At 39.4% G+C, this 23378-nt stretch overlaps 1 protein-coding gene across 2 annotated transcripts in view; it reads left to right on the top strand.

Moving 5' to 3' along the window:
* The window catches only part of PIK3R1 (phosphoinositide-3-kinase regulatory subunit 1), a 76425-nt gene that overhangs the window by 27101 nt on the left and 25946 nt on the right, over positions 1-23378 (top strand). The window contains exons 1-3 of one of the 2 annotated variants that reach the window (XM_054033078.1): positions 12450-12617; positions 18200-18292; positions 20229-20303. In XM_054033078.1, coding sequence (XP_053889053.1) covers positions 12473-12617; positions 18200-18292; positions 20229-20303 — 313 coding nt within the window. In that variant the 5' untranslated portion in view covers positions 12450-12472. Of the gene's footprint in view, positions 1-12449; positions 12618-18199; positions 18293-20228; positions 20304-23378 lie in introns of those variants that run through there. The other variant, XM_054033077.1, reaches the window with a different exon arrangement.

Raw genomic sequence — 23378 nt, 5'->3', positions numbered from 1 at the left:
TCCCATTGTCACCTCAACTTAGCAGCACCAAAACATACAGGGTGAAATCCTGGCCCCGTTAAAATCAATTGGAAAATTCAGGAGGGTCAGGATTTCACCTGTGAGCACAGACATACACTAATATCTGCTAAAGTATGAAACTTCGAGCTTTTCAGTAGCTCCAACCTAGCTATTCTTTCCAGTTCTCCATCTTTTCTCTCTTACCAAAAATAAACTTTGTGTTGTTTGTGTCTAAACTGAGCACTACTCTGCAATATATAGAGAAAGACAAGTTGTTGTCCCAGTTTAGATTAAAGGGACAGTACAATTCAGAGACTTACTGCTTTGAATTAATCCAATTGCTAACTTAGCAAATAAGCCTGAATAAAATAAGTCAAGCTTCTAGCAGTCATTCAGACAGTAAGGTTTGAACAAATTTACAATGGATTAGGAAGGTGCTAGAATAGATTACTTTGAACTCCTGTGCAATACATGCCAGTACTTCATATTCTTCAGAAGGACATTTGGACAGCACCCGGTATGGTATGTGAGGAACATGAAGCATATTAAAATGAGAAATCAAACACATGTCTACACTGTAATTAAAAACCCATGGCTGGCCTGTGCCAGCTGATTCTGGCTCAGGCTAAGGGGCTGTTTAATTGTAGTGTAGACATTCTAGCTCTGAGCTCTAGGACCCTAACAACTTACAGCCTGAGCCTACATATCAATTAAACAGCTCACGCCCCGCAAGCCTGAGTCAGCTGGTACAGGCCAGCCACAGGTTCTTAATTCCAGCGTAGACATACCCTGATACTGATGCATAAAGGAATCTAGGTGGCTGGGTGGCAGGATTCCAGGATCTTCTTATATCCAGACTAAGAATCATCATCTTCTGTATCTTAAATAAAATATTATAATTATCATTATTAGATTTGCCATTGCTGTTCTACAGGACCAGTTTGTGAATTAAGAGGCAATCTGAGTTTTGGAAGTCTCCTGATACTGACTTTTATTGTTCCTTACCAGTAATATATTCATGTGAGGCCAGGCTGTAGTTTAATGGCTCTAAGGTACAATTAGCCCATATTTAGTTTATGGTGAGTTCACCACAGCATGAATTAATAAAAATTTATTTCACATTTAACTGATTTATCATCATACTTTTAGCATTGCTCTGCTCTTTCAAATTCTTAGAATAAGAGATGCATTTCCCCTTTTCTTTCAGGGTAAGGTACAGAAAGAGACCTGAGTTGAAACATGTTGACTTACAGAATGAAAAAAGCCATCCTAATGCTGGGATTTTTTTTTTGATGGGTGACTGCTGTACACTAATTATTTTTAACTTTCTCATTTCTCTGGAAGGATACTTATAAATGCTTTCCATCATTCCCAAGATGAAGTAGTTGTTTTGGCTTTTGTCTGTCATCAGCTTTTGCCAGGATTTTTATGTAAATCTTCCAAATCTAAACAATTTAACTTCTCAAACGCAATTGCACACAGTATTTTTCTATTGCAAAGGCGAAGATTTTGTTCTACTTCTTTAAATCGCCTGGCTGGATACTGTGAGAGTGACTTGATTTTTCCTTCACTTCCACATTCATGTACGGTCACTTGATAAAACAGAATTTCATTTTATGTGCACAAAACATCTTATTACCTCAAAGTTGCATATTTTCACTCAAATTATTGAATAAACAGAATCCTTTAAAAGACGTCTCTAGAGCAGAACACTAGCACAAGCTGGTGGTCCTTCCTGGCCTTAAACTCAGTGACTCTGATGAGGACCTAGTAACTAATGATTAGCTCGCCAGCAATATTAGTTGGTGCATATTCAGTTTGATACAATACCGAAACAAGCCAAAATAGCATATTCACAACACTCGTAGTAAGGCAGATCCTGCGGTGAGTGTGAGATAAATTGAGGTTTGTGTTGTTAAAGTAGTAGTCCATTTTAAAATTTTTCCCCAGCAAAAATAATTATGGAGGAATTTGTATGTGATCTATACTTCTACTATGAAAAATGGTACTTAGTAGCAAATAAAGAAACAGTAGGAAAGAAGTTGTGGCTCCTGTTTCTCTACTATATAAAATTATTTATATTTTCTCTAGTTTAATTTTGTTAAGGTTCTCTGAGATTTGAACCCTTTCTCTCCAGCCCTTGTGAGCCTGTTTGTCCTTCAGCGGCACATCATGGCCTAAGAGACACTTACTATGACCTTGTGTCTGATTCAGCAAAACACTTCAGCATGAACTTAAGTCCCACTTAGGTGACTAGGAATTCAGATGTGTTTAAGTCAAGCCTGTGATTAAACTCTTCGCATATGATAGGTGCTTTGCTGAAGTGGGGCCTTAAATTGTTAATCAAAAACTATGGCTACACTATGAGCTAGGGCTGTGATTCCCAGCTTGTGTAGACACACTCATGGTAGCTCTCCTCTGAGCTAGCATGCTAAATATAGGTAGTAGCGATGATAGCACAGGCAGCAGCAGGGATGGCCCAGGCCAGCTGCACCAGTATGTGCCCTCGGGGGTCCGGGTGGGTTTGTACTGGGGTCAGCTAGCCCCTCGTGCCACTGCCTGTGCTACTGTGGCTGCACTACTGTTTTTAGTGCGCAAACTCAAATGAGAGCTAGCACAAGTATGTCTACGTGAGCTGGGATTCACACCCCTAAGTTGTATTGTTAGCATAGCCTAAGAAGTTAAATATGCAAAATATTTATTAGATTATCAGCAATACCAGCTCCAAACATTGAAAAATCATGAGTCAGAACCCCCTCTCCCCCCCAAAAAAAATTAGTTTTAAAATCTTTTTTGGAGGGGTCTGCTTTTGGGTTTTTCTGCACATTTTGAGAATGATGGTACCCCAAACTTGTCTCAGGGACAAAATGTGCACATGCACAAATTTAGAACCCCTTGTTCACAGTTTGTGACTTAGGGGCCACCATTGTCCCTAATGGCAGCCTGACTTCAGCCCCACTGGAAACAATAGGAGATGGTGGTCATCCTCTTTGCTGGGGCATTGTCATTTTCAGAGAGTAAAGATAAGGTAGTTATCTTGCTGAGGACTGCCTGCAGAGCAGCCCCGTTCACTCCTGTGAGGGTCTACAGGTGAGTCAGCAATGTCTTGTGATCAGTGGTATTGAAGGTTGCTAATAGATCTAATAATACCAGCCTGGACACCTGGTCTTCATCCATTGCCAGGAGGAGATTGTCAACCAGTCTGGTTTCTATGCCATAGCCAGGTCTATACCCAGACTGAGAAGGGCCAAGGAGACTGAAGGTCTCTAGTTAAGTGAAAGCTGACCTATCACTTTCTCCACAATCTTACCCAAGCAGGGAAGGTGTGATACTGGTCAGTAATTAGCAAGTTTGTCAACTCCAAGAAATGCTTTCTTGAACAAAGGCTCCACTATTGCTTCCTTCTGAAAAGTAGGCAGCCTGCCCTCTCTTAGAAAGGCATTAGCAGTCTCTGCAAACAAGTGACCCAGTGCTTCCTCACTCGCCAGGATATGGCTAAGAATATGGATCCAAAACACAAGTTGTATGACAAAATTCTCCCAACACCTCCAGGGTGAAGAGCTGGGTGGAGGAAAGTGAGGACTAGCATAGGGACAAGCTTGAAGGGGAACAGGGGCAGAACGGTCTATGCCCACTAGAGGATACTCCCGTTCCAGAACCTGAATGGAACCCAAGAAAACAGTCTCTTCTGCTTCTTAACCCCAAGTAATCCCTAGAGCACTCTCCTTTCTGTGCACTGAAGGAATCAGGGATCCTGTGGGGGAAAAATAGTCTATGTAATTAAAGACTTACCATAATGCACATGCACAAGGTGGGCAAATTAAGATTTCACAGGCAACCTTAATTCTGTCATTTCCTCATTTCTGAGTGCTTGGCTTGGCAACCTTAATATTCTTTTATGGTAGGGTATTTTTGTGTGTGTGAGTAATTTGTATTTATTGTATCCCTTGTAGTGTACCACAAGTCAGCCGGAGGGAGCCCTGCTCCTCCTAACACTCCCCTCAATATGTTCACAGTAAGTGAAATCCTGTGTAAATAGCTAAAATGATATTCTCTCCCTACATCTGGTATGTTTAAAATAAAGTGTGTTCTTATTGAAGTTGGACAGTGTATTTTTAAATGGGACTACGGAATGCAGAAGTAGTGTTAGAAATAACTGCATGGTTTTAAATGTAAGGAACGTTAACATTCTGACAAGTCACATGCTTAACTGAAAGGTCATTGGGGCAAGGACTGTGTTTGGACTGTGCCTTCTACAATGGTGCTTTGACTAGGGATTTCTGCAATATAAAGTTATGCAAGGATCTGGTAGGTCACCAGACGTTATCCTCAATACAACACACTGGTAGCGCTCACAGCCTATCCAGGATACACGTTAATATTCAGTGGAGCACCTTCTCTCAGCGTCCTCGCCCCACCCCCACACACCTTCTTTTAGCTATAAAACCACTGCCACAAGCTGTAACATTGTTATAGCCACTCTGTGGCAACAAAGTTCTTAATCACAGCGTTTGCTGTGAGGGAAGCTGGATAGGATTCACACTTAGGAGTACGGCACTGCTGTAATTCTGGAGCTGCCGTCCTGAACAAGAAAGAGAAGGGGAGAGTGTGCCTCAGAGCATGCGCATGACAACAGAAAATGAAGAGCGCAGCTTCTGTGTACAAAATAAAATAACAAAACCAAAGGACTGGGGTGGTCAGGAAACAATCCTCCACCAAATATGTCATAAATTTTCACCCTGATGATCACGTAGGCTGCTTCAGCTCAGAGAGCAGTTTTCCTGATTAGTCATTTAAATAAATGATTGACTTGGGGAAGCCTTGGTATATACTGTGCTCCTGTAGTCACTCAGATATTTAGGGTGAGGGGCCTGGTATACAAACCTAGATGTAGAAATATGTATTGGCTCATACTGGCATATCGGTTAGAAAAGCGTGGGAACTACTGAACAACCAGTTTTATACATACATACTATTAACAATTGGGAATGAAAGAATGAGACCCACCTTTGATCCAGACAGGCAGTAGTACAAATCTGTAGCCCAATTCTGCTCCCATTGCAGGGTTGAAAATGTCCTGTTAGAGACTCATAGACTCATAGACATTAAGGTCAGAAGGGACCATTATGATCATCTGGTCTGACCCTCTGCATGCTGCAGGCCGCAAGACCCTTCCCTGGACTCTACCGTTGAAGTCCCCAATCCTGTGTTTTAGTGACTTCAATCGGCTTAGACCCTCCTGCTAGTGATCCCTGCCCCATGCTGCGGAGGAAGGCGAAAAACCTCCAGAGGCTCAGCCAATCTACCCTGGAGGAAAATTCCTTCCCGACCCCAAATATGGCGATCAGTAATACCCCGAGCATATAGGCAAGAGTCTCCTATAAGAGAGTGCGCCTATTCTTGCCAGCTCTTCCTGCTGGGTTCATTCCCATCCTTGGAGCAGACAGGTAGCTTGAAAACCAGAATGAGGTAAAAGCAGGAATTACTTTTTATTTTAGTGTTTCTACTTGTCACACCTTCTGCTTGACAACTATTTCTTTTCTTTCTACCTCCTCCACTCATTTTGAATCTTTTTACAACAGATTAAAATTCATACAAGCAAGGCATGTAGCTTTGTGACGGAATATATGTTGTATAGATCTGGTAACTTTCTTGTTAGCCTTCCATGGGTGGTTGTGGTTGTTTTTTTTTTTTTTTTTTTTTTCCCCAGAGTGCAACTTCTTATCTCTTTTCTTTAATTATATGATGTGCATATATTTCTGTAGAAAGTGCTGATTAGTAATGTAATGCAGTGATTTCAATAACTAAATGAAATTAGAGAGACGAGGTGGATGAGGCAGTATCTTTTATTGGACCAACTTCTGTTGGTGAGAGAGATCTACATGGCTAAAACAACGCTGCTTCCATAAATGCAATTAGACCTTTAAGGGGTACTGCAAAAACTGACCCACAGGGGGAAGCAGAATACAATCTTTACAACATGCTCTTAACTTCAGGCTGCTGCTTTTTTAAAATTATCTATGCTCCAATTGAAGCCAACAAAAAACATCTGTTGGATTATTTATAGCTCCTATTTCTAAGAAGTATATTATATAGCAGATGAAAAAAGTGGATGACAGCTCATAATTCATAAAGTTACTGAGGCCTAATCTGATAGAACATTATGTACACGACTCCTCCCCACCATAGACAATATCACTTCCTTTTCAACAGAAGATAGAAACAAGGCTTTATGAAACATTAAATTAATAGGTGCAGGACCTAACTTGCAGCAGTTAAGTATTACATCTTAATGAAGAAAAATAGTATCCCAAAATATCATCAGTTGGCTTTAAGCCAATGGCACAGTGTCACTAAGATTTATTTTGTTTGCGCATCACACCAATCTTTTCCAGTCAGATGCTTTTTTTCTAAAGTTTGTTGTGGAGGGATTTTTCCATTATTAATGCTGGAGCTCTAGCATGCTCTGTTGTGTCTGTGTCAAAAATTTGTTTGTGGGAACACAGATAAATAGTTCCCCTCCTTTGGTGGGGCAGAAGATGAATATATAGGAATGTATGACTTGCCATACCAGATCAGAACATTGGCCTGTCCATCATCTAGGAGTGACTACTACATTAGTTTTTATAGCAAGCTAATTTTCATCCATGCATGCTCCCCTGATTTCTGCAACCACCTCTTGCTACCCGCTTCCCCCTCCCCCCAAAAATTGCCCCAAGTCTCATTCAGTGTTGTACATGCTGACTGGGGCAGGGATTGTTTTCTGCTTTTCTCTCTTCATCTCACCCCATCCCCTCCACCCCATCACATGAAGCTTGACACTTGCTTAACCAGATCTTTGCTTTACTGGTATGTCCTGAAAATATCCGGGCAAAGTATTTGACTCAGCTCACTTATAGCATTAATTTCTAGAAGCGACTGTATGACTTGTAGCAAACTTATTTCCCTTTATAATGAGTAGGCAGGGTAAAAAAGAGGGTACATTCAGTTTTCACTATGTCCTTTATATATTGTGTTGATAAGATGGATGGTCCAATTGGATTGTAGTTTTATTGTACTTTTATTTGCCCACTTGAAAATCAGTTGTATTGTTGTGGGTTTATTCTATGAAATATTGTGTGTTATTTTCTCTCCACAGCTATACAAAAATATTTTTACACCTTCCCTTGAACATTTTTGTCATAAGTACCTACCTCATTTACGGGATTCTACATTTGTTCACTAAACATTCTGAGCAATATTATGGATTGATTGAAGTTCAGAAGTTCAAGTTAATAAGGGTGCCCCTCCCCTTGACTTCACAGTCCCTCTTAGGAAAGAGCATTATTTTTTCCTTGAAAGCATTCTTACCATTATTCTATGCACTGGTATAGGACCGAAAGAGGTTTTTTGTTTATTTGCCTTTTTTCTTAAAAAACAAAAAGGCACTTAGCAGAGTGCTCTGTAGGATATGAGAGGTCATTGGCATTGTTGAGAGAGATGTCATAGGAAAGGTACTGCTGGGTCATTCAGCTCTCTCCATGCCAACTGGGGAAGGAGAGGACAGGCTGTTGTGGTAAATTCTCCTGCCAATAAAAATCCTCCCTCTCTGATTGTGGCTAAAATATTCTGTAGTAGCATTAAAAAGGAACATCTAAATGGAGTTGTCATTCTCATCCTCCAAATCATAGCACAGCCTACTGTTTTGGTTGCAGTAAGGGGACAACTTTGGAGAAAATCTCATTTGCAGCATATTGTGAAGAAATTTCTGATGTGGCTCTAGGCACAACTCCATTGCTCCCAGGTTTCCCAGTTGTACTTTACTTCACCCCAGGTGAATGGCAGTGGTTCTTTCTCCCACTCCTTTTCCTATCAGAATTGTTTGTGCCTTTCGTATCGTTCACAGCCCAATAAATCTTGACTTGCAAACCTCTCTCTGCTCAGACAAAAAGGCTTTTAGCCCAGGTAGGCCAAATTGCTTCTGTATCTAGCTCAGCGACATTCTGCATTTCTCCCTTACTGCCAAGGCTTTCCTGGTGACCTGAATCTGCACCGTCTGCCAGGTTGACAACATCAGATAAAAATAAAAAGCCAAATTTAGTAAACAGGCCTATTAAGCCACCAGTAATCACACATGTCAAGATTAGAGATGTTTGAGCCCTCTCTTTTTCCCAGGAACTATGTTGACTTTTAAAATATCTTCTTAATGAGGTGCTGGATAGCTCTGTCCTAATAGTCTCCAGAGCCTTGAACAGATCTCTCTCCCATGCTGAGTGGCACTTTCATTCTTCATATAGCCAACCCAGCCTCCTTGGTTAATGAGGGCCTTAAGAAAGAGCCTGCTTCTTCCCTCCCAACAGCTTGACTTTCTACTCTCAATTATAGTCTGTCATAAATTAGTCAAGTACTGTGCATTGTTACTTAACCTCTCTCTCTTTCTTTACCCACAACTTTCTTCTTTATATACATAATGCAGTTAAAGCCTTGGTTAACAGAACCTGGCTTGCTTGCTCCTTTAGCTAATACCATTAAACTCTTTACCATTACTAATCCCAAAGCTAAATTGTGATCATAGGTTCCAAGGCCAGAAGGGAGCCTTATGATCATGTAGTCTGACCTCACATATAACAAAGGGCATAGAACATTCCTAAAATAATTACTAGAACATAACTTTTAGAAAACCATCCAATCTTGATTTAAAAATTGTCAGTGATAGAGAATCTACCACAATCTTTGGTTAAATTGTTCCAATGATTGATTAATTCTCTCAGTTAAAAATTGTATCAGAAACCACATAACCTTCTTAGCAGTATAACAACCAGGGGTACAGGACTCCCTAGCAGACAGTCTCAGCAGACATTTGTCCACAGACCATGAATGCGAAATTTATTATTCTGTTCTGAACCAAATCTTCAACAGTGGGAAACACCACCCTGGGATCTCTTTGCCTCACAAGGAAACAAGAAACTACCCCAATACTGCTCCAGGGAAGCTCTGGGCCAGGGCTCAAAGGACAATACCTTGCTGCTACCCTGGACGGATCACCTCAGATATGCCTTCCCTCCAATCTCACTAATACCACAAGTCTTGCAAAAAATCTGCCATGACAGGGCTTGGGACATCCTGATGCCCAACTGACTGACAAAGTTCTGAATCTCAGAACTCCTGAGGATTTGAACCCATCTGACCATTTCCAGATCTGCTGATGGTACAGTGAGGCATGCCAACCAAGGACAGCTACAACTCAAGGCCTGATATCTGGATCAGCATCAGATGTAGAGCCCTCATGTTCAGTGGGAGTTCTCCAACCAAAGCAGGAGATGCTGTTTGCGCCCATGGAAGTGCTTCTCCTCTTAGCTGGCATTCTTGTGACCATCTCCAGAATCCACTAGGATCCCTATTGTTCTAGAATACCTACTTACCCCTAAGATATCAAGCCTCTCGTCAGTTTCCTGCAGGTCTATCTTGCAACAGTTCCCCTAACTAATGACCATACCACTCTTATTCATCCCACAATGACTAGATTTCTGATGGGACTTATTAGAAGTTTTCCACCAATGGCGAAGCCAGCACCTCAGTGGGACATCAACCTTGTACTTTCAGTTCTCACCAAACCTCCTTTTGAACCATTAGCCCATTTCTCAATAAAAGTTGCCTTGCTAGTTGCCATCACATCAGCTAGGATCATGAGCAAGTTGGGAGCACTTATGACATATCCATCATATACCATCTGTCATAAAAAGAAGGTCTCTCTTTGCCCCCACCTGAAATTCATCTCTAAAGTAATTTTGGAATTTTACATGAATTAAACCATCCACTTACTGGTATTTTTTCCAAAATCGCTTGCCTCTGATGAGGAGAGAAGGCTTCATTTTCTAGACGTCTGATGGGCACTGGCCTTTTATCGACAGAGAACAAAAGCAATTAGAAAAACCCCCAAACTTTTTATCACAATAATGGAGCAATCAAATGGTCAAGTTCTATCTGTGCAGAGACTTTCTAAGTGGATTTCAAGCTGCATCCTCCTTTGTTACCAAGAGAGCCCATTCCACCAGAGTTTAAGCAGCCCCTATGGCATCTCTGTGAGATATACCTTCACTAGATATATGTAGGCCGGTGACCTGGAGCTCCATACACATATTTACGAGACGTTACTCATTGGTCCAGACTTCTACCAAAGATGCAGCTATGGACACAGCAGTAATATGGATAGCTATACTATCTACATCCTTGCATCTGCCTCCTGTTTGACTACTGCTTACTAATCTCCCACATGTTGAATGAACATAAGGGAACATGCTTCATTTCTTCTTTGAGTGTACTCATCTATAACTGGAGGGTCTTCTAAATGTATGGTCCATATGTGTATTCCACTACCCAACCTCTGTCCCCTCTACTGTGGATCATGACCATATTCATGGTAAGAATAGGAACTGGAGAGGGGTCTGTCCGCACTGCCCTTTATACGGTTGGTTCAGAGCACAATGAGATCTATTGTGCATGTGCACACCAATGGACACTGCTTAGTAAAAATTTCTAGACTTAGGCGCATGGTGCACATATATACCCACATATGTAATACAGAAAAGGACCAACATCTTGAAGAACCCGCAGTTACAGGTAAGTAACCTCCATATTTTGTATTGATAGGCAGTTATTTGCACTAATGAAGAGTTTTAAAGCCTCCAAGGGTATTACCCCAAAATTGGTGAAAGCCAGTATTAAGGTAGCAACTAGGATACATTTAATGGCAACTGCCAACTGATGGTTAGTGAGAAGGGAAGCCTTCATGATAAGACTAAGAGTTACTCTGCGCTTCCACACCAGGCTTTGTGGAACTGTACCTTTGTATCAGTAGAGAGAGTATAGTGCTTCTGCCTTCTTGAATCCCACCTTCTCTGTATTTTGGAGTCTGGATTTGTGTACATGTCTGGAGATAAACAAGTCCACACAATCAAAGTAATGTGTTGGTGGGGTTGTTTGTTTGTTTTTGTTTGTCTGTGGTTGGGTTGTGGTGTTTGTTTTGTAAACTGTCAAGCAGTCTATTTTGCTGCCTTTGACAGTCAGGTGTGCAAAGATTGCGTCATCTTTAATTTGTACCTTCATTTAACTTTTAAATAATATACTGCACAAGCATTTGCACTCAATCATTATGAATTCTAAATTTAAATTTAGAAGCTACTTGGGGACTATGGATGGTAAAATGAATTTTTTTTCATTTTTCCCCCTACCAGGTATTGTACATATCTGTTTATTTCCTGGATTTAACTATATGTGAAGCAGCTAAGAAAGATCATTTATTTCCCATCAATTTTCAATACTTGAAATACTTAGTATGGGTGCTAAATTATCTGGAGGTTCTTCTAATGTCATAAATTATACTGAGGGCATCAATTTAATTTGAGGATATTGTTTGAAAATGTGTTGAGTGGCTCCTGACATCCACTATTTCCTAATCATTTGCCTAGCTAATCATGTTGAAAGCATTACCCAATTTGCTTGATAACTCCGTTTACTGTTATATATTTAAGTTTAGTATTCATCAGGATCTCCTTCTAACTAGGCAGACTTTTTCTTGCTCAAATGTGAAGAGTTTGATTTTCAAAACTGGTGTGTGTGTGTGTGTGTGTTAGACATATGGAGAATGATACAGTTGAGTGGACAAAATGGACATCTTTGCTCACACAACTAGCTATGAACATAATAGGACCTATATACTTTCATATACCAGACTTTCATGCACCACTCTGATATTTGCATGTGTAGTTTGTGTTCACAATTGCACATACCCATGTCTAAAAATCTCAAAAAATTGCGTGGAATCATTTTGGTTCCGATCCAAATTCAATTGTTTATGTATGGTCTCCTCTATAAAAGACTTGTAAATAAACCTTTTTTCCATAGTGTATCTTATTACATTTTAAAGGGCAGGCTTTAATTTTTTCTATCCACTTTCATGCTTCTTCCAGCAATAATGAAAGATTTGGCTCAGAGACTTGTGGATCCAATATTCCACCTTTAAATTTCCATTTGGCTTTGCCAGGTACTAACTCTAAAATATCTCTTTTTACTGAGAACTCCTCCAAAAGGTGCAGCTGTGTGCTGGTTTCATCTTGCACTTTGCAGCTATGTTGGCAGCGCTTAAATGTAAGGTATGCTATCGTCTCCCTCCCATTGCTTTTGCCTTAGAGCTGTTCAGCCCTGCCTGTATTGGTGAGAGAGAGAAGAGCTCTCAGATTGGAGGGAATCCTGACTTCTGTTTCATCTGATTGGTTATCACTATGGCAAGGTAAAAATAGAACTAGTGGAAAATTCAGCATTTATGATGTGTCATCAGAAGGCTTACTACTATCTGAGATACGTACTACTCCCCAGACTTAATGGCTAGCAAAGAAGGCAGTAGTAGTTTATAACGACTTGTGAGAGTCTTGATATTTTGGAGACAGTGGGATTTTTAAAAAAAAGTTACGGAATTTGTTTTGTGAAAAGCAAAATGATTACTTTAAGTGAAAAACTGATATTGGATTGTAGCAAAGGAATCTACAAAGTTGCTCAGATTCTTAAGAGTGGATTTGGTTCTCCAAACCTCTGTGCTGTGCTACAGCATGCTTCAAAACAAAAGATAATTTTAAAATCAGGTACTAAATGCAGGTTGCATGAGGGTTTGATTCTTTGTACTTTCACTGAAAATGGCATGCTTAAAAGGGTTTTTCCCTCCCACAGTAAATTTCCTGATGTGTACTGTGTTTTGCTCTAGAACATCTAATCCATGTTCAGGACGTCCTTTAATGATAACTTGTTTTATGGCTTCAGAAGTTGAAGCAGAGACTTTTTTTCCAGAGTTGGTCATATTTTTTCCAATTCAATTACTGCCATTTCCTTTCAGTATTTTAAAAGTGAAGGGCACTGTGCATACATTTGGCTTTCTTCTGTGTAACTGTTATGAACTGGCATTTAGTTCTGAGAGTGGTGTAAAGTCTCTATTCTGGCAGACATATGTTTTCTGAGGTCTTTCATCTTGAAATGACTATAATTTTCTGTCTTGTGCCAAACGTAGAAAGACTAAATTACCAGTGACAATATAATGCTATGGGAATTTTATAAAGGAAATACATTGAATAGCATATGTAGCAGCAGAGAATAGAAAATTGTAGAATTGTTTAAAAAAAAAATTTTTTTTTAAATGGTATCTCTTAAACTTTTATATTGTGACATTTTGTCAATGTTGATGACTTGTGCGTCTATGTTGTTCAGTTAAATTTCCCTTTTATCAGCGTATTAAAAGACAACTTAACATTTTAAAAAACTTCCTTTATATTTATAGCCTTTTGTTATAAACTCCTTATTTCTGTTGTGTATTATTATTGAAATGGGGATTTGTAGCCCAAATAGTCACGAATTCAAAAATATTTGATCACTTATGCAATTATGAAACAGTATTATTGTGGTTTCAAAAATATTCTAAGTATTTGCAAAATTATCAGTTTCTCCAATGTAATAGTTATCTGTAGCTGTGGGAAAAAATGAAACCAAAATCCTCCAAGCTCTCTATATTTTATTATATTATGTTTTTTTTCTCTTTAAAACAAACATTTTCATTTGAGAAGGAGTATGGGGGGGAGGGGTGTTAATTTTCAAAAAGATTAAAGTTGCTCTAAATGTGTATATTATATATGTAAATATGTATGGTGTTTCCTTTTCATTGAAGTCTTTATAATCCAATACTGATGTATCAAAAGAGGATTTGAGCACAGGTCAAATAGCTTGTAAATTAGGCATATGCTTCAGATACTGCATGTGTGTTGAAAGGTCATCATCAGCACTTTTACATGGGCACTGGAAAATCCATGACCTGATTTTCAGAGGTGCTAAGCACCAGCACCTCCCCCTGATTGAGAACATCACCAGTAGCTAAGATCTGTGGGAAAAAATTAAGCTACTTAAGTGCCTTAAGATGGATTTAGGTGACCAACCCAAGAATTTGGGTGGAATTTTCAAAAGTGTCTAAATGAATTGGGAGCACAAGTCCCATTGAAAAATCAGCTTTGTTGTAGCAGGGCAGATTTCAAGATCAAAAGATGGGGCGAGGGGGTAGTGTTTCTTTTGTTTTGGAAGAGAATGGTTTTATGTCTCAGACAGGTTTTTACATCATTGATATAAAGCCTTTAGCATTTCAGGGTATTTTTGGAAATGGGTAGTAGACCTAATGTCTGCTTCTGTTTCCATAAGAATGACATGACAGAGGACTCTGTTTACATTTTGCTGTCACCTCATGGATGCTTACATATGTTGCCATAAGTCACCTGCTTAAAATGTAAGTGAAAAGCAAAGGAAGTAAGATAGGGTCTGGAGAAGCTTTCAGTTTTGAAGTAGGTTGGAGGCTGTGTCCCTCCATCTTTGCCCTTTTGAAAAGAAACCATGTGTTCTGAGAGAGTTCTCTGCCTTCCCAGTGGCTTCCTCCCATGACATGAAGCCTTCAGAGGACACCAGAAGCATAGGTTTTCATTTTTGGTCTGCCTAAACTAGACCTTTAACTTTCAGAAACAAAAATCAAGTTAGAAATTAGTTGAAAGGGTGTTCCTTTTCCTAAAGACAACTTAATTTTTCTAAATAGGCATTTGTAATGTGCCTATTATCATAGTCTCTTGGCACTGCTCGCTTAATTTGACGTAGTGTAACACTCTAATTCCTTCTGTTGTATGAACCAAAGAGTATATTGTGGGTTAAGATCTGTAACTGGACCCTCCCTGCCCTGCTCTCTCCTCAAGCCTTTCATCCTGGATGTCATTTACCCCTACCATCCACTTTTTCCTCTCCCCTTCCTTTCAGTTTTGTGTAATAGCTCTGCATCTTGCCTTCAGTTAGAAGAATGAGGTGAGCATCTCTGCTCCGAGCTCATGCCATTTCATGACTTGGCAGAAGGGAGGTGGGAGAGTAGTAATTAATGCAACTAACTGCCTAAGGGGGCAAAAAGTTATTTTCATCATGGAAAAAATGTAATCTCTATTTTTAAAACACATTCTCACCTTGATATTGGGAGGGATTTTATGCCTTTGACTTTCCAAACATCAGAATGAGACTTATTAATAGTAGTAGTAGTGTTAGATTATATCTTGCAATTGGTATTTTGTAATTTGAGGATTTTCTTGGCAGAGCCTTTGATTTGACACTGTCATATTCTTTGAATAAATGTACATTTATTATAGCAGATTCATAAATTCTAAGGCCAGAAGTGACCATTAGATCATCTAGTCTGACCTCTGCTATATACAGACCATTACATTTCACCCATTTACTCCTGCACTGAGCCCTGCACTTTTAGTTGTCTGGCTAAATCATATCTTCCCAAAAGACGTAAATTTTATTTGAAGACATCAAGAAATGGAGAATCCGCCACTTCATTTGGTAGTTTGTTCCAGTGATTAACTACCCTCACCGTTAAAAGTTGTGCCTAGTTTCTAATTTGGTTCTTCATATGCCTTTTTCCACTACATCAAACAGCATTTTAGTAACTGGTATTTTCTCCCCGTGAAGGTACTTACACACTGCAATCAAGCCACCTCTCAATCTTCTTTTTGATAAGCTAAACAGAGGAAGCTCTTTAAGTCTCATTGTAAGTCATTTTCTCCAGCCTTCAAATAATTCTTGGGACTCTTTTTTGCACTCTTTCCAATTTTTCAACATCCTTTTTAAAATGTGAACACTAGAACTGTATGCAGTATTGGTCTAACCAATGCTGTATACAGAGGTAAATCATCTCCCTCTACTCACTACTCCCCTGTTTATATATCCAAGGACTGTGTTGGCCCTTTATGCCACAGCATCACAATGAAAGCTCATGTTCAGTTGCTTGTCCACTATGAGCCCTACATCTTTTTCCGAGTCACTGCTTTCAAGGATCCAGTCCCCCATTCTGTAAATATGATCGGCATTCTTTGTTGCTAGATATAAAACTTTGCATTTGGCTACATTAAAATGCATTTTGCTTGAATGGGCCCAGCTTACCAAGTGAACCAGATCACTCTGTTTGGCTGCTTTATCCTTGTTATTATTTACCCCTCGGCCAGTCTATGTATTAGCTGCAAATTTTTATCAACAGTGATTTTATATTTACTTTCAGGTCACTGATGAAAGTGTTGAATAGTGTCAGGCCTGGTGCTGTTCCCTGTGGAACTCCACTAGAAACACCCCCATTTGATAATGATTTCCCATTGAAAACTACTTTTCATAGGTGCTAGAACTAAGAATGTGAAGGGTGCTACCGCACCCCCTGGCTTGAAGTGGCTTCCATTATATACAAGGTTTACAGTTTGGTTCAATGGCTTTCAGCACCCCCATGATACAAATTGTTCCACCACCCTTCTATTTTTTGAGCTCTGTCAGCCAGTTCTTAATCCATTTAATGTATGCTTCTCTTATCAATATTCTATACTTCATAATGTCTAAATTCTATCAATTGGTATCTGTTTTCCCTGTTTTTTCCATTTGTTATATATTACTCATTTATTTCTAATTTCTGTATTCACTTCACCACTGAACCAGGATGGACTTTTAACCAAAATAGTCCTTTCTGTGGAATCATGGCTTGTGGAATCATGGCTTTTTAGCCATCTAATAAACTCTTCTGAAATAATTCTCAATTTTCATTCACATTTTTCTGTCTTAATTTTTCTTCCCAATAAATTTTGTTCATAATATTTTTCAGCATTGTGAAATTAACCCTTTTAAAGCATAAGATATGTATATTACTGCTTGGGACTGTCCTCTGTTTGCCCATATTGAATTTAATCAGGTCATGATCACTGGTCCCTAGGCAACCACCAATTTCTAATCCAGTGATTAATTCATCTTTATCCATCATAATCTGTCATAATCTGTTGCTGGCAGCTGTTTAATAAGAATATCTTTCTGTAAACGTCCAAGCTTTCCAAAAATTAAACACAACTGCTTTTAAACTTTTAAACTTTGCATTTATCACAGAGCGAGAACGTTCTTTTATTCAGTTTGTTCTTTCAGTAAAGAAACTGCATTGTGTGTGAACTGACTTTGGATAGTATCAGAGGGGTAGCCGTGTTAGTCTGAATCTGTAAAAAGCAACAGAGGGTCCTGTGGCACCTTTGAGACTAACAGAAGTACTGGGAGCATAAGCTTTCGTGGGTAAGAACCTCACTTCTTCAGATGCAAGTGAGGTTCTTGCATCTGAAGAAGTGAGGTTCTTACCCACGAAAGCTTATGCTCCCAGTACTTCTGTTAGTCTCAAAGGTGCCACAGGACCCTCTGTTGCTTTTGACTTTGGATAAAATCAGTATGCAGCTTTGTTTCAGTTTGCAAAAGATTCATTTTAGAATATCTTATTTTTATTCTTTATTGATCATTGTACAAAACAGGAGGCTCTCTCTGCACCACGGGGCATATATTGTCAATATTGTGAACCTATAAAAATTAAAACAAACTGCAACTGTTATTGAGCTTTCGCATTAATATGACATGTTGGTTGTTCCTGCAGAGAGTTCATACCAATAGAAATGTGTTTCATTCAGTAGATTAGCAGTTGCAAGGAGATATGTATATAGCTCCCTCATCTGGTGCACCATAGGAGAACTGTTCTTTTTTTATCCACCTTTAAGAATTTTATATGGATTCTATATGGCTTCTGTGTGGATTCTACACTTTTTACTTTTTTTACTTACCTTCCTCACAGCAGTAGTAAAAATTTATTAGTGATTTATAACGCATTTTTTATATTCTCTGAATGAAGGTGTCATAAAAATGCATTTTCCTTATTGTTATTGTTTATCATCACTATTCAGTCTTGGAAAATGGATTTGTGTAAATACAAAAGGTGCGGGGTTGGAATATTGGAGGTACAAAATGTCATGAAGTGGACGTCTTTGCTTAATTAAAAAAGAAAAAAAATAAGATAAACAAATTAGGGAACAGTTACTAGGATTTTGCTAATTATGTACTGGATGTTTGTCTTTAGTGTAAATATAACAGTGATATTTAGCATGTGAGGGTTGTTTTTTTTAAATTACTGGTAAGTAATTATGTAGTGTTCTAATTTGCATGCAGAACAGACGAGCAAAATGTCTACATGGACTTTCACAGCTGATAAAATGAATTTGTTCAGTGTTTAAAAATTAACCAGTTGCATTATATCTCATGACTTTCATAAACTGAAATTGCATCTAATTGTAGCTTAACTGATTTTTTTTAACAGCTTTTACACTTCCAGATCTTACAGAGCAATTTTTGCCTCCTGACGTCGCTCCACCAATTCTTATCAAGATAGTGGAGGCTATTGAAAAGAAAGGTATGCTGATGAACAGTCTGCCAGTGTTTTAGTGATGTTTGTGAATGGGGACTGCAGGATCAGGCCCAGAGTTTGTACATTTCCTACCAAGGGTTTGTAATGTATCACATTGCTCAATTGGTATTCAAGCAAATCTAGTCAGAGCCTTATCTTGTTGGTATGTGCTCAACAGAGGTTACTTGGGTTATAGAGGTAATAACATAGCTTATACCACCTGACACCTGGTAACCTGCTACAGAGCAAAAAGAGAGATTTTTGAGGTTTTGAATAATATAATACAAATATCAACTGGCAGCAAGAGTAATTGCAGAAACGCATTGCCATGAGATAGCAGGGGAAAATATCTCAAAATGCTAAGTTTGGGGAGGTATTTTTTGCCCTCCAAAAGGCAGTCCTTTATTGCTACTGTCTGTTCAATCAGCCCGTATTTGTTGTATGCCCTTTGACTTTTCTCCCTTCCCATACTTCCAGCTGTCCCCCTCTGTCCTGTTCCCTTCCTCCCTATCCTTGCTGGCCTTCTCAGTCCTTTGCTTCTCTTCCCTCCTGTTTAAATAACCTATTCTCCGTCCATCTCTTGCTTCCTAATCCCCTTGTCTCTTTCCCCAGCTTCTGATGCTGATGTCACCTTCATCAACCTTATGTGGCCAGGAGATGCCCCCTGTTCCCTGCTCTCCTAATGGCCATTTAGCTGGGAGTGGGAGGGCAAGACAGGATTTGTGGCCTGGTTACTACCAGTGTCAACACTTTGAGGGTTGGGAAGACACAAACGTTTGATGGGTGGATCAGGGGCTGCTGATGCCAGTACTGAGAGCCAGAGTTTAATGGCAACCAGCATAGTCAGTTACTGTTTCTAGGAGACCATACTGAATGTTATTAAATCATACATGACCTGTATCCCTGGGCATGCTCTTTAATATAAAATATAGAGCAAAAAATTGTACATTTATTATGGTGGCTTTTATTTGGAAGGATGTCTGCGCTTTACAGAGTATACCTAGGAATCCCTCCCTCCACCACTGAAATGGTGCTAATACAGGGCAACTGTTTAACATATCTGCAGCAACACCGCCCAGTACTGACAGCTTACATACTGTGTGTGCTCTGTATGTCTGAAGTCAATAAAATAAATATGCAGAAAACCAGATACCGATTGGCTTTAGGGTAAGAACAGTAAAGTATCCCCCCAAAAAGAAAAATAGCCCTTTGGCTCTGGATTACACACACTATCACAGTGTAAGGAATTATTTATTCTCGAGCAGTTTTTCAACTGTTCTTTTCCCCTTGAGGCAGGCCGTGTTTGTTGTCTCTGCTCAAGTTGTATTGCTGGGGTGGCAGGCCCTGAGTGTCTCTCCGCTTTTGGTAGGACAACTCCACTTCATTTTCTCGGTCTCCCTGCATCCCATCTCTTCTCGCCTTATGAAGGCACTTGGGAGAGATGGGGCAATAGAACATGCACAAGGGAGCAGTAGTTCCTAGAGGGTTTAGGGCCAGCTGTTCCTTAGCTGGAAAGGTACGTAGAGTGGCAGGGAAGGGCTCGGTGTTTCCTACTGAACTGCACTCTGCTCCACTGCAGGCAAACCTTTACCTTGGCTAGCACACACTTCTCCTTCTGCTGGTGTTGGTCTCCTAAAGCCAGCGCACAGCGATTTGTTTGAGTGGCTGAGGGGGAGTGGGGGAAATGAGGGTTGACTGTATTTCTACTGTTTCTTGGCTGGCAGCTTCTGCTGGCCCAGCAGTTTGCAGGCATGATATATTTTCCTGTGTGCTATATTGTTGCCCTATAAAATCAATAGCATACAGTATTTTGTCATGATGTATAAGAATGATACTAACTTATACTGTAAATGATTATTTGAGGACAATAGAAATATGTTGTTTCCTATATAAAGGCACAAGGGATATTAAGTTCATGTATCCAATCTATTGTGTTTTTAAGGTCTGGAATGTTCAACTTTGTACAGAACACAAGGGTCAAGCAGTATTGCAGAACTAAGACAAATTTTTGAGTGTGGTAGGTACAACTGTTCTTAAAGTACAAAATAGTTTTTGTATTAAGATTGAACGGGGGTTTTTTTATGCCCCCTATTCAAACTATATAATTTGATGCTTAGTTGATATTAGTTTTTATTCCATTGCATTTGCCGTAATATTAACCTTTCCACTTTCATGGAATAAATATTTTTCTCCAAGTCCCCATTATACTGGTATTTTGTCCAAGAATAATCAGTTTAATGTTGATTAGTAATTTAACTGTTGAGGACAAAAAAAGCAGGGCTTTGGGAGAGGAAAGGAGTCTCATTCAGAAGCAAGATAAAGATGCACTGTCCCAATAATGCTGTGGGCTAAATTTTATTTATGCATGTACAGCTGCACACAATGTTGTGCATACATTAATACATTCAGCCTTCTGCTTCCTTTGGCCCAATAGAAGGAGTTGGAGGGAAGCCTACTGGCTCTGCTGCATGTTCCCTGCCTGGTTCTGTGGTGATGGGAGGGAGGGATAGCTCAGTGGTTTGAGCATTGGCCTGCTAAACCCAGGGTTGTGAGTTCAATCCTTGAGGGGGCCACTTAGGAATCTGGGGCAAAATCAGTACTTGGTCCTGCTAGTGAAAGCAGGGGGCTGGACCTTTTCAAGGTCCCTTCCAGTTCTAGGAGATGGGATATTGATATTTTAAGATGCTGGAGAGTGAGGGAAGAGAACCTACCTGATAATGCTACTCTGTGCAGGGATCTACGTATCAGGGCAGTAGAATTCCTCCATTTCCCCTTTAAGTACAACATGCTTCCCCAACTCCTATCTCTCTCTTCTCCTCCCCTGTGCCAGAGTCCTGGGGTTTCAGATATTCATCTGGCTTCTCCCTTCTCTGGCCCCTGCAGTAGCCTAGTGGGGTGGGGAGATACCCACCTGGGTACTTGTCCTCTCACCTCAAGACATACATGGAACTAGGGGTTTAGCAGCACCCCCTGGCTTGAAGTGGTTTCCATTATATACACGGTTTACAGTTTGGTTCAATGGCTCTCAACACCCCCATTATACTAATTGTCCCAGCACCCTTGCCTCCAGTCTCCTTTAGCACAGATAAATTGTGATTCTTAAAAATTTAATAAAACCTAACCATCTAAATGAGAAATAGTTCCAGAGCAACAGCCAGTCAAACTGTGGAAGAGCAGGAGCTCTACTGTTGTGGCGGGAGTGTTACCCAAGCTTCTGCAAGCTGTATGAACTTCCCCTTTCAGAGCAGTGCATGAGGGTACAAGGGCATCATACCACTGCATGAGGCTTGGAAGTGAAACTGATTACACGCCATGTTATCAAAGGCACAAAATATGCAAACTCTAAAAAAGGAAGTAATTTTTCTACTCTTTCAATTTTAGTAATTAAAAGTAATTAAAGATTAAAATTGAGGAGGAAATGATTTTTGAGTTCACTATGTTTTAAATCTAGCTGGCATTATGATCTCAAATGATGGTAGAGAAAGGTATGGAATTGTGGGGTTAGCAACAGAAGCTTTATTCTTAATATTTTTGTTTTCAGCACTGACTTTCCAAACCACAAATACCTGAATTTCTTAATTTATTCAAAATCCATATAGAATCTCATATCTGCAAGATCTACCTGTATCCTGAGACCACTGTAAAACTGGGGTTTGCCTGTATTCTTCTTCAAAATTTAATTTGGTTGGAAAACAGGAAAATAAGGCTTTAGCCTTTGAGGAACTGACTGTCCTTCATTCCTGTTGAGCAGAGCTCATAATCTTCCAGGATCAAGCCAGTAAAGGTGATCAAAAATAGAAAGGTCACAACAACAGCAACAACAAATAGCTTGCTGTATAGCAAATAGGTCCAGCTCTTACTAAAGCTCTCGTTCCAGTAATTTGAGATATTTCTTACAGACACTGGACCAGTGGAACCCAGACTTGATCCAGCATAGAGAATAAAAGCCACAGTGACTAATGTAGTTTGAGTTCTTGCTCCGATAGACTGGGCTTTTTAAAAAATTATTTTCCTTTCTTCCCCTATTCCCCACCCCAAATTATTGGGCCCTTTGGAACTTTCTGGATTTGGGAGCATTTGGGAACTTTTGTGAGAGCTTCATGTCTGACAGGAAACCTGTCTGGCTTGTAATAAACACTTCTAAAATTTTGTTTTTTATTTTCACTTCTTGCATTCACTAAACCAGTGTTAACAGACAATCCTATAAGTGATAAAGTTCAATAGAATATTCTATCCCAAGTCGCAATTACACTAGCAGGCCAGGGGTCATTACAAGTGTGTAAATTCTAACTGCTATTTAAGAAACCAAGGACCCAATTCTGCAAATATATCTACATGTGCTTCAGTTTATTCACATAAATGTTTCCAGGTTCAGGGCCTGAATTGCTAATCAGCTATCAATAGAAATACTGCATTTGTACCCAGCCCTAAGTATGGATTGCTAGTAGTGTTTACACAAAATATTTACAAGTAAAACATAAACCTGTTAAAAATATCCAGGTGTCTCGTAACCTTGCAGCCTTATAACAATATTACAAATATTGCCACAAGCATAATTTGTAACTTTATAGTAACATTTGAAAAGTATGCAGAATCCAGGGTCTTCCTTATATAATTTACAAGGTTGGTATATAAAGAAAGAAAGGTGTTTTTAAACATTGGTCACTTCAAAAATAATACCAGTGAAGGTATAACAACCTTCACTATGGGCCATCTACAGAGTTTGAACGTAGGACCTTCGTCACCAATATATAAACCACCACTACTATAGCTATAGTAGTAATTTTATCAAGTGACAGCTATAGTATGCTGTTAGTCTGTATGTAGATTAGCCACTAGAAGGGACATGAGACAATTTTCAAGCATGTTATAAAGCCATTTCTTGGGTAATAGAATTTGTGTTACTTATAACATTTTAACATAAATATTTTCCTGGATTGGATATTGACTCCCATGCATAATTTACATCTTATCATTTATTAGTCAGAATCTCTTAATGATTGAAGAAGGCTCTGACCCCTTAACTTTACAGTGTATTGCTGAACAATTTTGGTATCTACTGTGGGAATTCACTGCACATTGTAAATAAAAC

The sequence above is a fragment of the Malaclemys terrapin genome, chromosome 6 (genome assembly GCF_027887155.1).
Source record: "Malaclemys terrapin pileata isolate rMalTer1 chromosome 6, rMalTer1.hap1, whole genome shotgun sequence".
NCBI classification, from domain to species: domain Eukaryota; kingdom Metazoa; phylum Chordata; order Testudines; family Emydidae; genus Malaclemys; species Malaclemys terrapin.
This window is presented reverse-complemented; position numbering and strand designations above follow the sequence as displayed.